Source organism: Corella eumyota, chromosome 1 (assembly GCF_963082875.1).
Source record: "Corella eumyota chromosome 1, kaCorEumy4.1, whole genome shotgun sequence".
Classification (NCBI taxonomy): Eukaryota; Metazoa; Chordata; class Ascidiacea; order Phlebobranchia; family Corellidae; genus Corella; species Corella eumyota.
In genome coordinates, this window is record NC_137490.1 from 15245360 (window position 1) to 15261310 (window position 15951).

A 15951-nucleotide genomic window follows, 5' to 3' on the forward strand; every position below is an offset into this window, starting at 1 on the left:
CAAAACTTGGCGTACAATGTTTATTTGGCATTACTTATTGATTATTAAATTTTGGGCTGTATTCTATTGTCGGAATATACTTTCTGCTGGAGAGTGGGATTCGTTTTTTCGGGTGGGAGCGGGCCTTTGTTTCTCTTTTGTTATTTCTCGGGTCAATAACTGCTGTAAACGTAAAATGTGGCGCTCAAAATTTTGCTATTTTAATTATTGTTAAACTATTAAGCCGGGTTAAAATTTTTTTTCGACTCCTATTGTCGGAAAGTATTTATAAATAGCCCCAAATGTCGACGTTCGGCCGATTCATCCAACTTTTTTCCATAAGTTTTGTTTAACTACTGACGTAATTAACATTTGTGGCCCTTAAAAATGACAATACTTTATCTTTGTTATAAGAGTTATGCAATGTTAAATTTTTTTTCAACTCCTATCGTTGGAAAGTATTTAAAATTACAGCCGAGCAAATCTTGGTTTCTTTAATGTTTTTTCGTCGCTCTACAACTTTTGCAAATAACGAATGTAAAACTTCAACTTTAGCATATAATTGGTTTATACCAGCTTATTACTTAAAAAGCACCCTCTGTAAAACAATCTATAGAATAAAATTTACATTTTATAACAGGTTAAACAATAGTAAGTAATGATTTCTTTACTAGCTTAACATTTTTATATTGCCGAATTAACTTTTTATGCAAACACAACGTTTTGCGGAAAAATGCGGAGTTCTGCTAGAATTTATAAAAAAAAAAATTCTAGCAGAATGACAGTGGTAGCACCAGCTGTAACACGGCATGAGATATAAGATTTAAATCACATTTAAAAGACAGACAGGTATATGGATATATGTAGTATGCTTTATGATAATTGTGGTTGGTGGTTGTAGTGTTGTTTTGTTAAGTCTGTAAGTGCAGACATAATTTATACTAATTAATAATACGTGCTGGCAGCCTGGACTGTGGACTGTAGATATTTTTTTTAATTTTATTCATATGTGAAATATAATATATCGGTATGTATATGTTTAGAATTCTAAAACAGTAAAACGGTTATACTTATACTGTTATTTAACACTTTAAAAATGTATTCACAATATCCAAGCATGGACATGGTGCTGGTTTGGGTAATGTCAACTCTAATTAAAATTTTGCTAATTCCATCATACACTTCAACTGATTTTGAAGTTCATCGAAATTGGTTAGCTATAACAAACAAACTCCCCTTTTCAAAATGGTATTTTGAAAACACATCAGAATGGACATTAGACTATCCTCCTTTTTTTGCTTGGTTTGAAGCATTTTTATCACAAATCGCACAGTTTGTTGATCCAGAAATGGTAAAAATCGAAAATCTTAATTACAAAAGCGAAGCCACTGTATATTTTCAGAGATTTTCCGTCATTATTACTGATTTTTTGCTGTTTTATTCAAGTTGGAGATGCACAAACACATTGCAATTAGCAAAATCAAAGAAAATGACAAAAAGTAATGACCGACTTAAGTTGTCTTTTTTAATTCTGATTGCATTTAATTGTGGATTATTTATGGTTGATCATATTCATTTTCAGTACAACGGTTTTTTGTTTGGGTTTTTGTTTTTATCTATTGCTAACACTTTGGATAACCAAATATTGCCAGGGGCATTGTGGTTTGCTGTCTTGCTAAACTTTAAGCATATTTTCTTGTATATTGCACCAGCATATGGTGTATTTTTACTAAGAAGCTATTGTATGGATCCCCTCAAAAGGGGGTTCGATGTTGTAAAGTCATTTAGTCCTATTCGATTTTTGACTCTGGGAACTATTGTGGTTTCTTGTTTTTGTTTATCGCTTGGGCCTTTTCATACTCACCTAGACCAGTTAGCCTTGCGTTTGTTTCCCTTTAAACGTGGCTTGACTCATGCCTATTGGGCACCTAATATTTGGGCTTTGTATAATTTTGCTGATACAGCCCTACTATATGCTGGTAAGAACTTTCATTATATTTCACAAAATGTAAGTAGTTCTGTTACAGGTGGTGTAGTGCAAACTATTGAACATAAAATTTTACCTACAATACTACCTTCTCATACCTTTGTTATTACTTTATTATTCATGCTACCCTGTCTTATTAAATTGTTCTTTTATCCGCTATCAAATCACTCGAAAAATTTAAATCAGTTTTTGTATTCTATTTGTTTGTGTTCATTAACATCTTTTATGTTTGGTTGGCATGTGCATGAGAAAGCAATTTTAACAACAATACTCCCCTTTACCTTATTGGCATTTAGAGGAACGGTTGAAGATGCAAGGGTATTCTTAATTCTTCAATGGGTCGGACATTATTCATTATTCCCATTGTTGTTTATGCCTTTTGAAATGGTCACAAAAACATGTCTTTTAGTAATGTTCTCAGCTTACGCCTTTTTCGTGTTACCTTATATACACAACAGATCATTGTCAAAGAAAACATGGAGTTTTCCTTTAATCAACAAACTTGAAACAGTGTACCTTTGTGGCTTAGCAGTCAATGAAGTAGTGTTTAATTTGATATTTCCTTTTACGAGTATAGGAAAACAACTGAAGTTTTTACCCCTGATGATAACCTCAACTTATTGTGCTGTAGGGGTATTTTGGTGCTGGATTTTGTTGTACAAAAATATGTTACAATCAACAGATATTGCAACTTATAAAAAAGAAAAAAGATTGTAAATTAATCATAAGGGTGCTGAATCTTTTCTGAAAAAAAATGTTATTTTCTGTATGCTTTATGCAAATGCTATTAAATTATTAGTACTTTATTTAGAAATTATTGCTTTTTTTACATTTTTTTTTCTATTAGTGGCCAATACTACTTATAAGTGTATATGGCCAATACTGGCCAATACTACTTATAAAATAGTGGCCAATACTACTTATAAATATAAAACTTGTATTAGAAAATTAAATTCTACATAATAATTACAATTTTAGTTACTTTTTCAGGATATTGTTTGCTATAAAACTAGAAATGTTAATTTTTCATAAAAATGTCTCATGAAAAACACCAAATTCATCGAAGTAAAGTGAAAGAAATTTATAAAGCTCTTCACTGCCATCCAGTTGATGTTGCATCACTACGGAAACTGTCCATTTCTCCTCATGGATTAATATCAAGTGAGATTAGATCAAAAGTTTGGCCGCATCTTTTGGATGTTGGGGATCAAAGTGTAAATATTCCGGAAAATGTCAAAGAACATCCAGAATATCGACAGGTTGTGTTGGATGTCGATCGATCTGGAAAACGCTTTCCTCCAGGATTGTCAGAGGAAGAAGAGACTTATCTTAAAAATGACTTGACAGATGTTATATTAACCACACTGTGTCATCATAAAAACTTACACTACTACCAAGGTTACCATGAAATTTGCATTACTGTTTTGCTGGTGTGTGGTAAACACGAATGCTTGCCATTGGTTGAAAAATTATCAACTTACCATTTACGAGATTTTATGGATCCGACAATGGACAGTACTTCTCATATTTTAAATTATTTGATCCCGATTTTGCGCAAAGCAAACCCTGAACTTGTTCGCTATCTTATAGACTCTGAGGTGGGAACTTTGTTCTCAATAAGTTGGCTTATTACTTGGTTTAGTTATGTATTAGAAGATGTTAATGACTTGGAACGACTTTTTGATTTTTTTCTAGCATGCCATCCCCTTATGCCAGTATACTTTGCTGCCCAACTAGTTTTGGATAATGCCTCAAATATAATGGACGGTGAATGTGAGATGGCAAGAGTGTTTCAAATAGTTGCTGGCATTGCAAGACAACCTGTTCTTCCATTAGAAAGTCTGATTTCAAAAGCCTCAGATTTTTATATCCAATACCCACCATCGAGTTTAGCTCAACATGCAATTGAATATTACAAGAATAATTTAGCAATGTCCACCTTCAGTGATTACGCACTAGTTGCAAAACATGAATTACCTGATACAGTTCTACACAGATTGGGACTTGTCAAAGACATTAAAGAAACTAAAACTAACCCTAAAAGGGTGCCAGTTAATCGATGGGAGTTGCCGAAAAAATTTGCAATGGCAGTTGGAGCTGCTGTTCTTGTTGCATCAAGTGTGGTTGTCGAATGGGGTTTTACATGAAATGTAATTTCAAGAAGCTTGTTATTTGTTTTTCATGGTGATTTCATCAAAAATATGTTGTGGTATTTTTTGTTAATTCAGTTTAACTGCATGTGTGTAATTGTAATTTACCTACAAGCTAATCTTTGAAATATGAAATAGAAGAACACACATTTAAATATTGAATAAAATTACCTTGGTTGTGAGCGATTTTTAAAATTTGCAATTTTGAATATACGGGTTTTAATATTTTTTAACATAAAAACATAAATATATTAATAGAGATACTTACTTCATTTACTTTAAAGATTTTAAGAAATTAGTTAAATGGGTATATATATGAAATAAATTAAAATATGGCTTATACTACTATCTTCACTGCTGTAAAGGACTTTATTTGTTATGTTTTGTTAATTTTTATGCAATATTGTTTTATTTTTGTGCAATGAGAGCAAATTTATTTTATTTTTGTAACATAAAATTTTAACATGTTCATATTGTCTGTTAATGTTAACCAATATATATATGATGATTTTTTTTTTTTATAAAAAAACTCCCAGTATATATATTTGAAAAATTTTATTATGCTATAATTTAAAACAGTCCACTCATATAAAAATTTTTTGTTAATTCGAATTATTTGTTAACATTGGTGCATTTATTTTTAATTTAGATATTTTTTTATAATTTGTAATGCCTGAGCATCAAGTTACATCCAACAGCAACAAAAACAATCAACAATGTGTTCATAAAACCGAAGCAAAGACTACAATTTTATCATTTTTATATCAAATAAATCTACTTCGATGTATTATAAAATGGGTAATTCATTTTTGGACGGGAACTTGTGAATTACAGCGAATTGTAATAAAGCATCGTGCTGCAGTAAGAACAATTCAAATAGGTAACATTTTATTTTAAAGTCATTTTAACAATTCTGATACTTGTGATAAAATATTGAAAAAATGGTTTTGTAAATATATCTAGTTGCCTTTAATTAAAAGGATTATGTTGTTTAATACCTAGTAGGCTATTTTTTTATAAATTAAAAAAAAGTTATGTTAGTAGATGATATATTTATTACTTAATTTGTATATAATTTTAATTTTTAGAACAAAGTTTAAAAAGGTCCAAGTGTGCTATCCTGAGAGACATAGTTGAAATAAAACCAAAAAATATTGATGATTCAATTTATAAAATTATGGACATTAAGGGAATTGTCCCTGACAATAATCCAAGGTAATAAATTTATAATTATTTTACATTAAACACATACATGATTTTAGTATTTCAAAATAAATTTTAGCTTTTTCCCAACGCTCAAGACAAGTTTGATTCAAATACATGGTTACAAAGAATTGTTAGTAGAGGTTGAGCAGTTAAGAGTTATTAAATATTGTTGTCAAATTGAAGAACATGAAAACTTACTTTATAGGGTAACACATTTTTTTACATTCCACTTGTAGTAGGCTTAAAGATTCTTTGAACTATTTTTAAACAATTTATATCTTTGTAAGTTTTATTATGATAGTTTTTTTTAATTCTGTCACTAATTTTTATTTCTTTTCACTTAGCTTTGGTCATTACTGCAGCCTAATGAATCTCTCAAAGATCGTATTTCAAAACAGTGGTCATACATTGGATTTCAGGTATTTATAAATAGTGCAAATTTAATTTCCTAAAAAGTATTATAACATTTAATGTCTATCTTTCTAAACAATAAACTGAACTTAATAAAAGAAAACCATGTGTTTTTTGAATATTAACATGATTATCTGTAATGGAACTCTATTTAACTTAATCTATTCAATTAACTTTAACTTTACAGAATAATCTTTTAACCCTATTATATTATTTTAGGGTGACGACCCAAAAACAGATTTTAGAGGAATGGGTGTTCTTGGTTTAACTCAACTAGTTTACTTTGCTCAACATCACACACAACTTGCCATGCAAGCACTTGCACATTCACATCATCCTAAATATGAGTAAGTTTTAGTAAATTTAAATCTCAGATTTAACAATGCTGTCTAATTAAAAAAAAAAAAGTTGTGTTTGCATTGATTTTTTTTTTCTTTTTTTAATTTTTTTATTTATTTCGAAATACGTAGTATAGGTTGTTTTAAACTTTAACTTGCTGTATCCCTTTTTTACATAATGTTGTTGCTTATATATAATACACTGAATTCACTTTTTATGCTATATTTATAGATATTCATTTGCAATAGTTGGAATAAATTTAACAAGTATGGCTTATGAAATGTTAGATAACGGAATATTAAGATCTCATTTTTTTAATAACGTTGATAAAAAACCAACAGTGGATGATTTTCACAGAGTTTACAGTAAGTTATATTTCTTTTTAACATTTTTTGACATAACATTTAAAATGTTTCTTATATGCCTTAAACTTCAACTAGCTTTTTGTTTGAATTCTAACATTTTCATACACAGGCAAATTTAAATGGTAAAATAAACTCGTATTTTTTGTTAAATTTTGATAAAATATAATTTGATTTTAACTTAAATTAACAGGTTATCTATTTCATGAGTTTGATAAGTTTTGGGTTAAATCTGAACCAGAAAATGTGATGGCGTTTGGTCGGATAAGAAATGAATTTAAGCAAGCTGTTACTTCATTATTAAGTTTTGCACCTTCAGCAAGTTTAAACATTGACTAGTTTTACCAAGGAATAGCTTTATTGCAATAGATTAAACAGCCAAATTGGGTGTAGTGCAAATTGACTAATTCTTTTATAAACATTGGTAATTGCAATATAGTTTTTTATGTGTATATATTTAAAAAAAAAATTCTAGATTGAAAGACTTATGACTTTATAGTCATTATTTTTAGCGAAAAACTGGATTAAACTTAAGCTTGACCAGATTTTATTCAAAATTAAAAAAGGCACTGTGCTATAGTTATTGTTTTTACATTTTTTGATTAAGATATTTACAGTTTGGTAGCTTACATTATTATTTAGTAAATAAATTTTTGGTAACTTAACTTAATGTTATTAATTCATGACCATTTCTTCATTATTTCAACAGCGTTTAAGACTATTTCATATTTTTATTATTTTTACACCATTTTTGGCCTTTTTATTACTTTGTTAATTTGCATACTATTTCTATTTAAAAAGTGGTAGGCTATATTTTTATTTTAAATGTTCTACCTATAAGTATTGTATATACACATATCCAATAATTTGCTTGTTATTCTAAAATTGTATGCAATATTTTAAGCAATAAATATACTAAAAAGTATTTGTTTTGTTTAAACAAATCAACAGAAAAAATTTAGATTCATTTTTTAAATGTTTATGTTACTATTACCTATAAAACGGTGGTATGTGTTACGTGTAACCTAGGTATTTTTTATTTCTTTTGTTAACCAACTTGTATAACAATTTTTAAAATTTTTATAAATTTATAAAATATCAAAACAGAATCCATTTGGAAACACCAGACTTGAGTCACGTAATTTTGTTTACATCCATTTTTAAAGCACGTGGTAGACAGAAATGTAGAAGCGTTCTAAAGGTTTATCAACCATCTGTATTAAGCAAGATGTTGTTTTTAAAATTGTGGTTTTTGGCATTATGTTGTTTCTTGTTTTCGACATTGTTTGTGATTGTCATGTAATAGTACTCTTAATATGTTTTCGAGGCGCTATTTTAACCCAATTGTTGGTTTACCATTAAAAATCAATTATTGAAAATTGGAATTCTAGTCATTCAAAATGGACTTTTGGAGGTTTGTAGACGTGTTTTGTGTTAGTGTTACGTAGTTTAATTTCTTAAAAGTTTATCATTATTAGTTTTAAGTGTGGCGCCATCTTGTTGTTTAAAGACCGCCATCTTGTTGTTTAAAGACTTATCTATTCTTCAGATTACGTGTTTACACCTGTTGCCGATCTGTTACTTCTTATCTCTATCACGTGGCTTAATCACGTGATGTATTAGTTTAACTGTTTCGGATGTATTTGTAATTAGTATTCGTGTTACGAGTTTGTGAACGTTTGTATGTGTATCTTTTCGCTATAATAAACTATAAATTATAATATGGCTTTTCTTACGAAAGTCAATCAGACTCGATCGTTACATTGAAGGTCCTGCCGAGATCCTGGTCTTTTCGTAAATGATTTTATAGACATATTGCTGCAAGAAATTACAATCGTGTGTTTCACACTTGTCGAATATAAAAATAGGAAATATTCATTCAAAATGTACCAATTTTTAAGAACATTAATATCTATAGAAATTAAACGCGTAGTTAAAGACAAGCTCCGAGAAATTAAACGGAAACTAGCGTCTCTGAAAAATAAATTAGATTCAAAGATGTTGTACTAATCAACAGAGCTATCAACATATAATCAAGATCTAGAAATATATACCGGCGAAACCGACGTCGAAGATTATTTAATGAAATTTGACCTTATATCAAAGGCCCATTCACGGGAAAGCGGCTATAGACTAGCGCTAAGTTAGTATGGTAAGGCTGCCAATATCGTCACCAACTTATCTGGTAGTGACCGTACATCAGTAGCAGTTTTAAAAGATAAACTGCGTAAACGTTTTTCTTCCCCGAAGTTAAATCTATTGAACAAGCTACATAGCTGAAAAAGAAGAGTGAACGAATCCTTAGATTCACTTTCAACCGACATTGCCAACATGGTTCGGCAATGTTCGATTTATACGAATTCAAGCATAAAAGAACTAGAAAATTAATGATGAATTGTTTCATGAATCTCATAAAACACGATAAAGAACTGCACTTGCAATTTACCACCATTTACCATCTACAATCGAAAGTGTCCTAGAAACTGGACAACTTTACGAACGGCTGTATCGAGTGGATTTAAGTCCTAACCCAATATTGTGTGCCAGCACTAAAGACTACATTTCAAGATCAAGCTATTTTAATTTACCGTGTGCGTTTGATCCCATTCCCAGTTCGACTCAAAACTTTAAATTTTATATTTAATTAGACGCGCATTGGCCAAACTAACATTCAAGATAAAACATTTCGCGAATATTTTCAGTAAAACAAAAGTTTGAGGTAATTTTTTTTTGGGTTTAATTAGGTCACGTGATATTTTTGGCTAATGATATTGCATACAAATTTTTTGAAAAAAAATAAAAAATTTTAAATCGAAAAATAATTGTTGTGTTAGAACCGCACTGGTCCAATTACCGTGTTTACAAAATATTTTTCGAAAATATTAATATTCATAAAAATTATGAAACTTTTATTAAAAATTTATGAAATCTTAAAACCTAAAATTTTGTATTTTATTAGACGCGCATTGGCCTAACTAACATTCAAAATAAAACATTTCGCGAAAATTTTTAGTAAAACAAAAGTTTGAGGTAATTTTTATTTTGGGTTTAATTAGGTCACGTGATATTTTTGGCCAATGATATTGCATACAAATTTTTTGAAAAAAAATTAAAAATTTTAAATCGAAAAATAATTATTGTGTTAAAACCGCACAGGTCCAATTACCGTGTTCACAAAATATTTTTCGAAAATATTAATATTTATAAAAGTTATGAAATTTTTATTAAAAATTTATGAAATCTTAAAACCTAAAATTTTGTATTTTATTAGACGCGCATTGGCCTAACTAACATTCAAGATAAAACATTTCGCAAAAATTTTCAGTAAAACAAAAGTTTGAGGTAATTTTTATTTTGGGTTTAATTAGGTCACGTGATATTTTTGGCCATTAATATTGCATACAAATTTTTTGAAAAAAAATTAAAAATTTTAAATCGAAAAATAATTGTTGTGTTAGAACCGCACAGGTCCAATTACCGTGTTTGCAAAATATTTTTCGAAAATATTAATATTCATAAAAGTTATAAAACTTTTATTAAAAGATTATGAAATCTCAAAATCTGAAATTTTATATTTTATTAGACGCGCATTGGCCTAACTAACATTCAAGATAAAACATTTCGGGAAAATTTTCAGTAAAACAAAAGTTTGAGGTAATTTTTATTTTGGTTTTCATTAGGTCACGTGATATTTTTGGCCAATGATATTGCATACAAATTTAAAAAAAATAAATAAAAATTTTTAAATCGAAAAATAATTGTTGTGTTAGAACCGCACAGGTCCAATTACCGTGTTTACAAAATATTTTTCGAAAATATTAATATTCATAAAAGTTATGAAACTTTTATTAAAAATTTATGAAATCTCAAAACCTAAAATTTTATATTTAATAGGCGCACATTGGCCTAACTAACATTGAAGATAAAACATTTTGCAAAAATTTTGAGTAGAACAAAAGTTTGAGATAATTTTTATTTTGGGTTTAATTAGGTCACGTGATATTTTTGGCTAATGATATTGCATACAATTTTTTGAAAAAAAATAAAAAAATTTAAATCGAAAAATAATTGTTGTGTTAGAACCGCACAGGTCCAATTACCTTGTTTACAAAATATTAAAAAAAATATAGATATTCATAAAAGTTATGAAACTTTTATTAAAAAATTAGTGAAATCTCAAAACCTAAAATTTTGTATTTTACTAGACGCGCATTGGCCTAACTAACATTCAAGATAAAACATTTCGCGAAAAGTTTCAGTAAAACAAAAGTTTGTGGTAATTTTTATTTTGGGTTTAATTAGGTCACGTGATATTTTTGGCCAATGATATTGCATACAAATTTTTTGAAAAATAATTAAAAATTTTAAATCGAAAAATAATTGTTGTGTTAGAACCGCACAGGTCCAAATACCGTGTTCACAAAATATATTTCGAAAATATTAATATTCATAAAAGTTATGAAACTTTTATTAAAAAAAAAAATTTTTTTTAAACTTTTTTCTAGTGTGCTAGGGTCACGTGATCATATGACCGGCCCTATGTACGCAAACTACAAAAAATTGGTTGATTATTTTGAGGAGTCTAAGTTGGGAACCAAACCTCGGAACTCAGTACTAAGAGTTGAGGGCCTTTCGCACTGAGCTAACTGCCACGACCTTTCAATGATGCAAAATTGTATACATAGCTTAAGTAAGCACTTGTAATAATAAAAAAAACTAGATTTATTTGATAAATAAAATATGGTTTGAAAATATTTGATTATTTTTAACATAAATTTTTATAAATAAAAAAAGATATGCATAAACATTAACAAAGAATATTACAAACATTCTTTTTTAGTAAAACAAAAGTTTGAGATAATTTTTATTTTGGGTTTAATTAGGTCACGTGATATTTTTGGCCAATGAGATTGCATACATACAAATTTTTTGAAAAAAAAATTTTTTGAAAAAAAACATACAAATTTTTTGAAAAAAAATTAAAAATTTTAAATCGAAAAATATTTGTTGTGTTAGAACCGCACAGGTCCAATTACCGTGTTTACAAAATATTTTTCGAAAATATTAATATTCATAAAAGTTATGAAACGTTTATTAAAAATTTATGAAATCTAAAAACCTAAAATTTTGTATTTTATTAGACGCGCATTGGTCTAACTAACATTCAAGATAAAACATTTCGCGAAAATTTTGAGTAAAACAAAAGTTTGAGGTAATTTTTATTTTGGGTTTAATTAGGTCACGTGATATTTTTGGCCAATGATATTGCATACAAATTTTTTGAAAAAAAATTAAAAATTTTAAATCGAAAAATATTTGTTGTGTTAGAACCGCACAGGTCCAATTACCGTGTTTACAAAATATTTTTCGAAAATATTAATATTCATAAAAGTTATGAAACGTTTATTAAAAATTTATGAAATCTCAAAACCTAAAATTTTGTATTTTATTAGACGCGCATTGGCCTAACTAACATTCAAGATAAAACATTTCGCAAAAATTTTCAGTAAAACAAAAGTTTGAGGTAATTTTTATTTTGGGTTTAATTAGGTCACGTGATATTTTTGGCCATTAATATCGCATACAAATTTTTTGAAAAAAAATTAAAAATTTTAAATCGAAAAATATTTGTTGTGTTAGAACCGCACAGGTCCAATTACCGTGTTTACAAAATATTTTTCGAAAATATTAATATTCATAAAAGTTATGAAACTTTTATTAAAAATTTATGAAATCTCAAAACCTAAAATTTTATATTTAATAGGCGCACATTGGCCTAACTAACATTGAAGATAAAACATTTTGCAAAAATTTTGAGTAGAACAAAAGTTTGAGATAATTTTTATTTTGGGTTTAATTAGGTCACGTGATATTTTTGGCTAATGATATTGCATACAATTTTTTGAAAAAAAATAAAAAAATTTAAATCGAAAAATAATTGTTGTGTTAGAACCGCACAGGTCCAATTACCGTGTTTACAAAATATTTTTCGAAAATATTAATATTCATAAAAGTTATGAAACGTTTATTAAAAATTTATGAAATCTAAAAACCTAAAATTTTGTATTTTATTAGACGCGCATTGGCCTAACTAACATTCAAGATAAAACATTTCGCAAAAATTTTCAGTAAAACAAAAGTTTGAGGTAATTTTTATTTTGGGTTTAATTAGGTCACGTGATATTTTTGGCCATTAATATTGCATACAAATTTTTTGAAAAAAAATTAAAAATTTTAAATCGAAAAATTTTTGTTGTGTTAGAACCGCACAGGTCCAATTACCGTGTTTACAAAATATTTTTCGAAAATATTAATATTCATAAAAGTTATGAAACTTTTATTAAAAATTTATGAAATCTCAAAACCTAAAATTTTATATTTAATTAGGCGCACATTGGCCTAACTAACATTGAAGATAAAACATTTTGCAAAAATTTTGAGTAGAACAAAAGTTTGAGATAATTTTTATTTTGGGTTTAATTAGGTCACGTGATATTTTTGGCTAATGATATTGCATACAATTTTTTGAAAAAAAATAAAAAAATTTAAATCGAAAAATAATTGTTGTGTTAGAACCGCACAGGTCCAATTACCGTGTTTACAAAATATTAAAAAAAATATAGATATTCATAAAAGTTATGAAACTTTTATTAAAAAATTAGTGAAATCTCAAAACCTAAAATTTTGTATTTTACTAGACGCGCATTGGCCTAACTAACATTCAAGATAAAACATTTCGCGAAAAGTTTCAGTAAAACAAAAGTTTGTGGTAATTTTTATTTTGGGTTTAATTAGGTCACGTGATATTTTTGGCCAATGATATTGCATACAAATTTTTTGAAAAATAATTAAAAATTTTAAATCGAAAAATAATTGTTGTGTTAGAACCGCACAGGTCCAAATACCGTGTTCACAAAATATATTTCGAAAATATTAATATTCATAAAAGTTATGAAACTTTTATTAAAAATTTATGAAATCTCAAAACCTAAAATTTTGTATTTTATTAGACGCGCATTGGCCTAACTAACATTCAAGATAAAACATTTCGCAAAAATTTTCAGTAAAACAAAAGTTTGAGGTAATTTTTATTTTGGTTTTCATTAGGTCACGTGATATTTTTGGCCAATGATATTGCATACAAATTTTTTGAAAAAAAATTAAAAATTTTAAATCGAAAAATAATTGTTGTGTTAAAACCGCACAGGTCCAATTACCGTGTTTACAAAATATTTTTCAAAAAAAAAAAATATTCATAAAAGTTATGAAATTTTTATTAAAAATTTATGAAATCTCAAAACCTAAAATTTTGTATTTTACTGGACGCGCATTGGCCTAACTAACATTCAAGATAAAACATTTTGCAAAAATTTTGAGTAGAACAAAAGTTTGAGATAATTTTTATTCTGGGTTTAATTAGGTCACGTGATATTTTTGGCCAATGATATTGCATACAAATATTTTTAAAAAAAATTAAAAATTTTAAATCAAAAAATAATTGTTGTGTTAGAACCGCACAGGTCCAATTACCGCGTTTACAAAATATTTTTCGAAAATATTAATATTCATAAAAGTTATGAAATCTTTATTAAAAAATTATGAAATCTCAAAACCTAAAATTTTGTATTTTATTAGATGCGCATTGGCCTAACTAACATTCAAGATAAAACATTTCGCGAAAATTTTCAGTAAAACAAAAGTTTGAGGTAATTTTTATTTTGAGTTTAATTAGGTCAAAATGTCGCGCGAACAATTCAATGTACGCGAAATAAAAAAATGTTTTTTTGTTCTTTTAATTATTTTCAAAAATTTCTTTATCTTGAGCATTAGTTAAATGTTTTTTTGTTCTTTTAATTATTTTTAAAAATTTCTTTATCTTGAGCATTAGTTATTTCTTTATCTTGAGCATTAGTTATAATTTTTTTTTAAACTTTTTTCTAGTGTGCTAGGGTCACGTGATCATATGACCGGCCCTATGTACGCAAACTACAAAAAATTGGTTGATTATTTTGAGGAGTCTATGTTGGGAACCAAACCTCGGAACTCAGCACTAAGAGCTGTGGGCCTTTCGCACTGAGCTAACTGCCACGACCTTTCAATGATGCAAAATTGTATACATAGCTTAAGTAAGCACTTGTAATAATAAAAAAAACTAGATTTATTTGATAAATAAAATATGGTTTGAAAATATTTGATTATTTTTAACATAAATTTTTATAAATAAAAAAAGATATGCATAAAAATTAACTAAGAATATTACAAACCTTTGATTTTTAATAAACGAACAAGCATTTATATATATAATACAAACAAAAACTAATATTTAACCCAGTTTTAAGTTGGTGATATTGGGATATAAATTATAGTAAATTTTAAATTCTTAAAATTAATTTTTAATAAATAAACAAGCATTTAAATATGATAAATAAACGAAAATTATTTTTCTAATATGTTTTTTAGTTACTTATATTATAAAATACATCATACCAAATTTTTAATGCTTAATGTCGAACTTTAATTTTTAATGAACAAACCAGCATTTAAATATAAAAAACAAACAAGAATTATTTTTTAATTTATTTTCGAATTATAAATATTATAAGATAAAACCGACCAAAATTTAAAAACTTAATAACAATCTTTAAATTTAAATAAACAAACACCTATTAATTAGTAATTAGTGACAAAAATTAAATTCTTTTTTGAGTTACTAATATCATGATATACAATTGACAAAAATTTTAAATTAATAACAACCTTTAAATTTTAATAAACAAACACCTATTATTAAGTAATTAGTGATAAAAATTAAAATTTTAATTTATTTTTGAGTTAGTAATATCATAATATACAATTGACCAAGATTTAAAAAATTAATAACAACCTTTAAATTTTAATGAACAAACACTTATTAATTAGTAATTAGTGATAATTAAATGTCGTAAATAGGAGGTTTGCGATTCGTTGGGATAATAACAAACATACTAAAAATTTAGAACTTTTAGTTTTAAAGAACAAAAGTTCTCGTCTTTCAAAATTCTGACTAGAAAGAATAAAAACAACTAGATTTATTTGATAAATAAAATATGGTTCAAAATCATTAGATCATTTTTAAAATTAATCTCTATTAATAAATGAAGTTATGCATAAACATTACTTAATTATAAAATTCAACTGAATTAATAAATTAAATATTACGTATTCAAATTTTAGACTAAACATGTATTAAATTATTGGACTAAGGAAATTTTAGAACAAAATTATTTGACATGTTTTAAAATATTAATCTTTAGTTTTTTAATTAATTAACAAGTAATTAAATATACTTAACAAACAAAAATTAATTCTTTAACCCAGTTTTAATGTGTTGATATCACAATATACATTAGACAAAGTTTTAAATGCCTAAAATTGATTTTTGGTTTTTAATAAATAAACAAGCATTTAGATATAATAAACAAACAAAATTTATTTTTTAAATATTTTTTTAATTACTAATATTATGAAATACATTATA

At 26.8% G+C, this 15951-nt stretch overlaps 3 protein-coding genes across 3 annotated transcripts; all 3 read left to right on the forward strand.

The window, feature by feature from the left end:
- Positions 1-833: 833 nt before the first annotated feature.
- LOC145764119 (dolichyl pyrophosphate Glc1Man9GlcNAc2 alpha-1,3-glucosyltransferase-like) lies at positions 834-2693 on the forward strand. Its single transcript, XM_082575709.1, has one exon. It carries the CDS (start codon positions 1076-1078, stop codon positions 2681-2683), a length of 1608 nt encoding a protein of 535 aa, XP_082431835.1. The 5' UTR covers positions 834-1075; the 3' UTR covers positions 2684-2693.
- A 178-nt stretch (positions 2694-2871) lies between these two features.
- Positions 2872-4663, forward strand: LOC145764120 (TBC1 domain family member 20-like). Its single transcript, XM_082575710.1, has one exon. It carries the CDS (start codon positions 3001-3003, stop codon positions 4111-4113), a length of 1113 nt encoding a protein of 370 aa, XP_082431836.1. The 5' UTR covers positions 2872-3000; the 3' UTR covers positions 4114-4663.
- A 110-nt stretch (positions 4664-4773) lies between these two features.
- On the forward strand, positions 4774-7260 carry LOC145760631 (ELMO domain-containing protein 2-like). The gene is made up of 7 exons (XM_082574524.1): positions 4774-4996; positions 5205-5331; positions 5399-5528; positions 5667-5741; positions 5953-6080; positions 6304-6437; positions 6628-7260. Exons 1-7 carry the CDS (start codon positions 4786-4788, stop codon positions 6771-6773), a joined length of 951 nt encoding a protein of 316 aa, XP_082430650.1. The 5' UTR covers positions 4774-4785; the 3' UTR covers positions 6774-7260.
- Positions 7261-15951: the final 8691 nt, after the last annotated feature.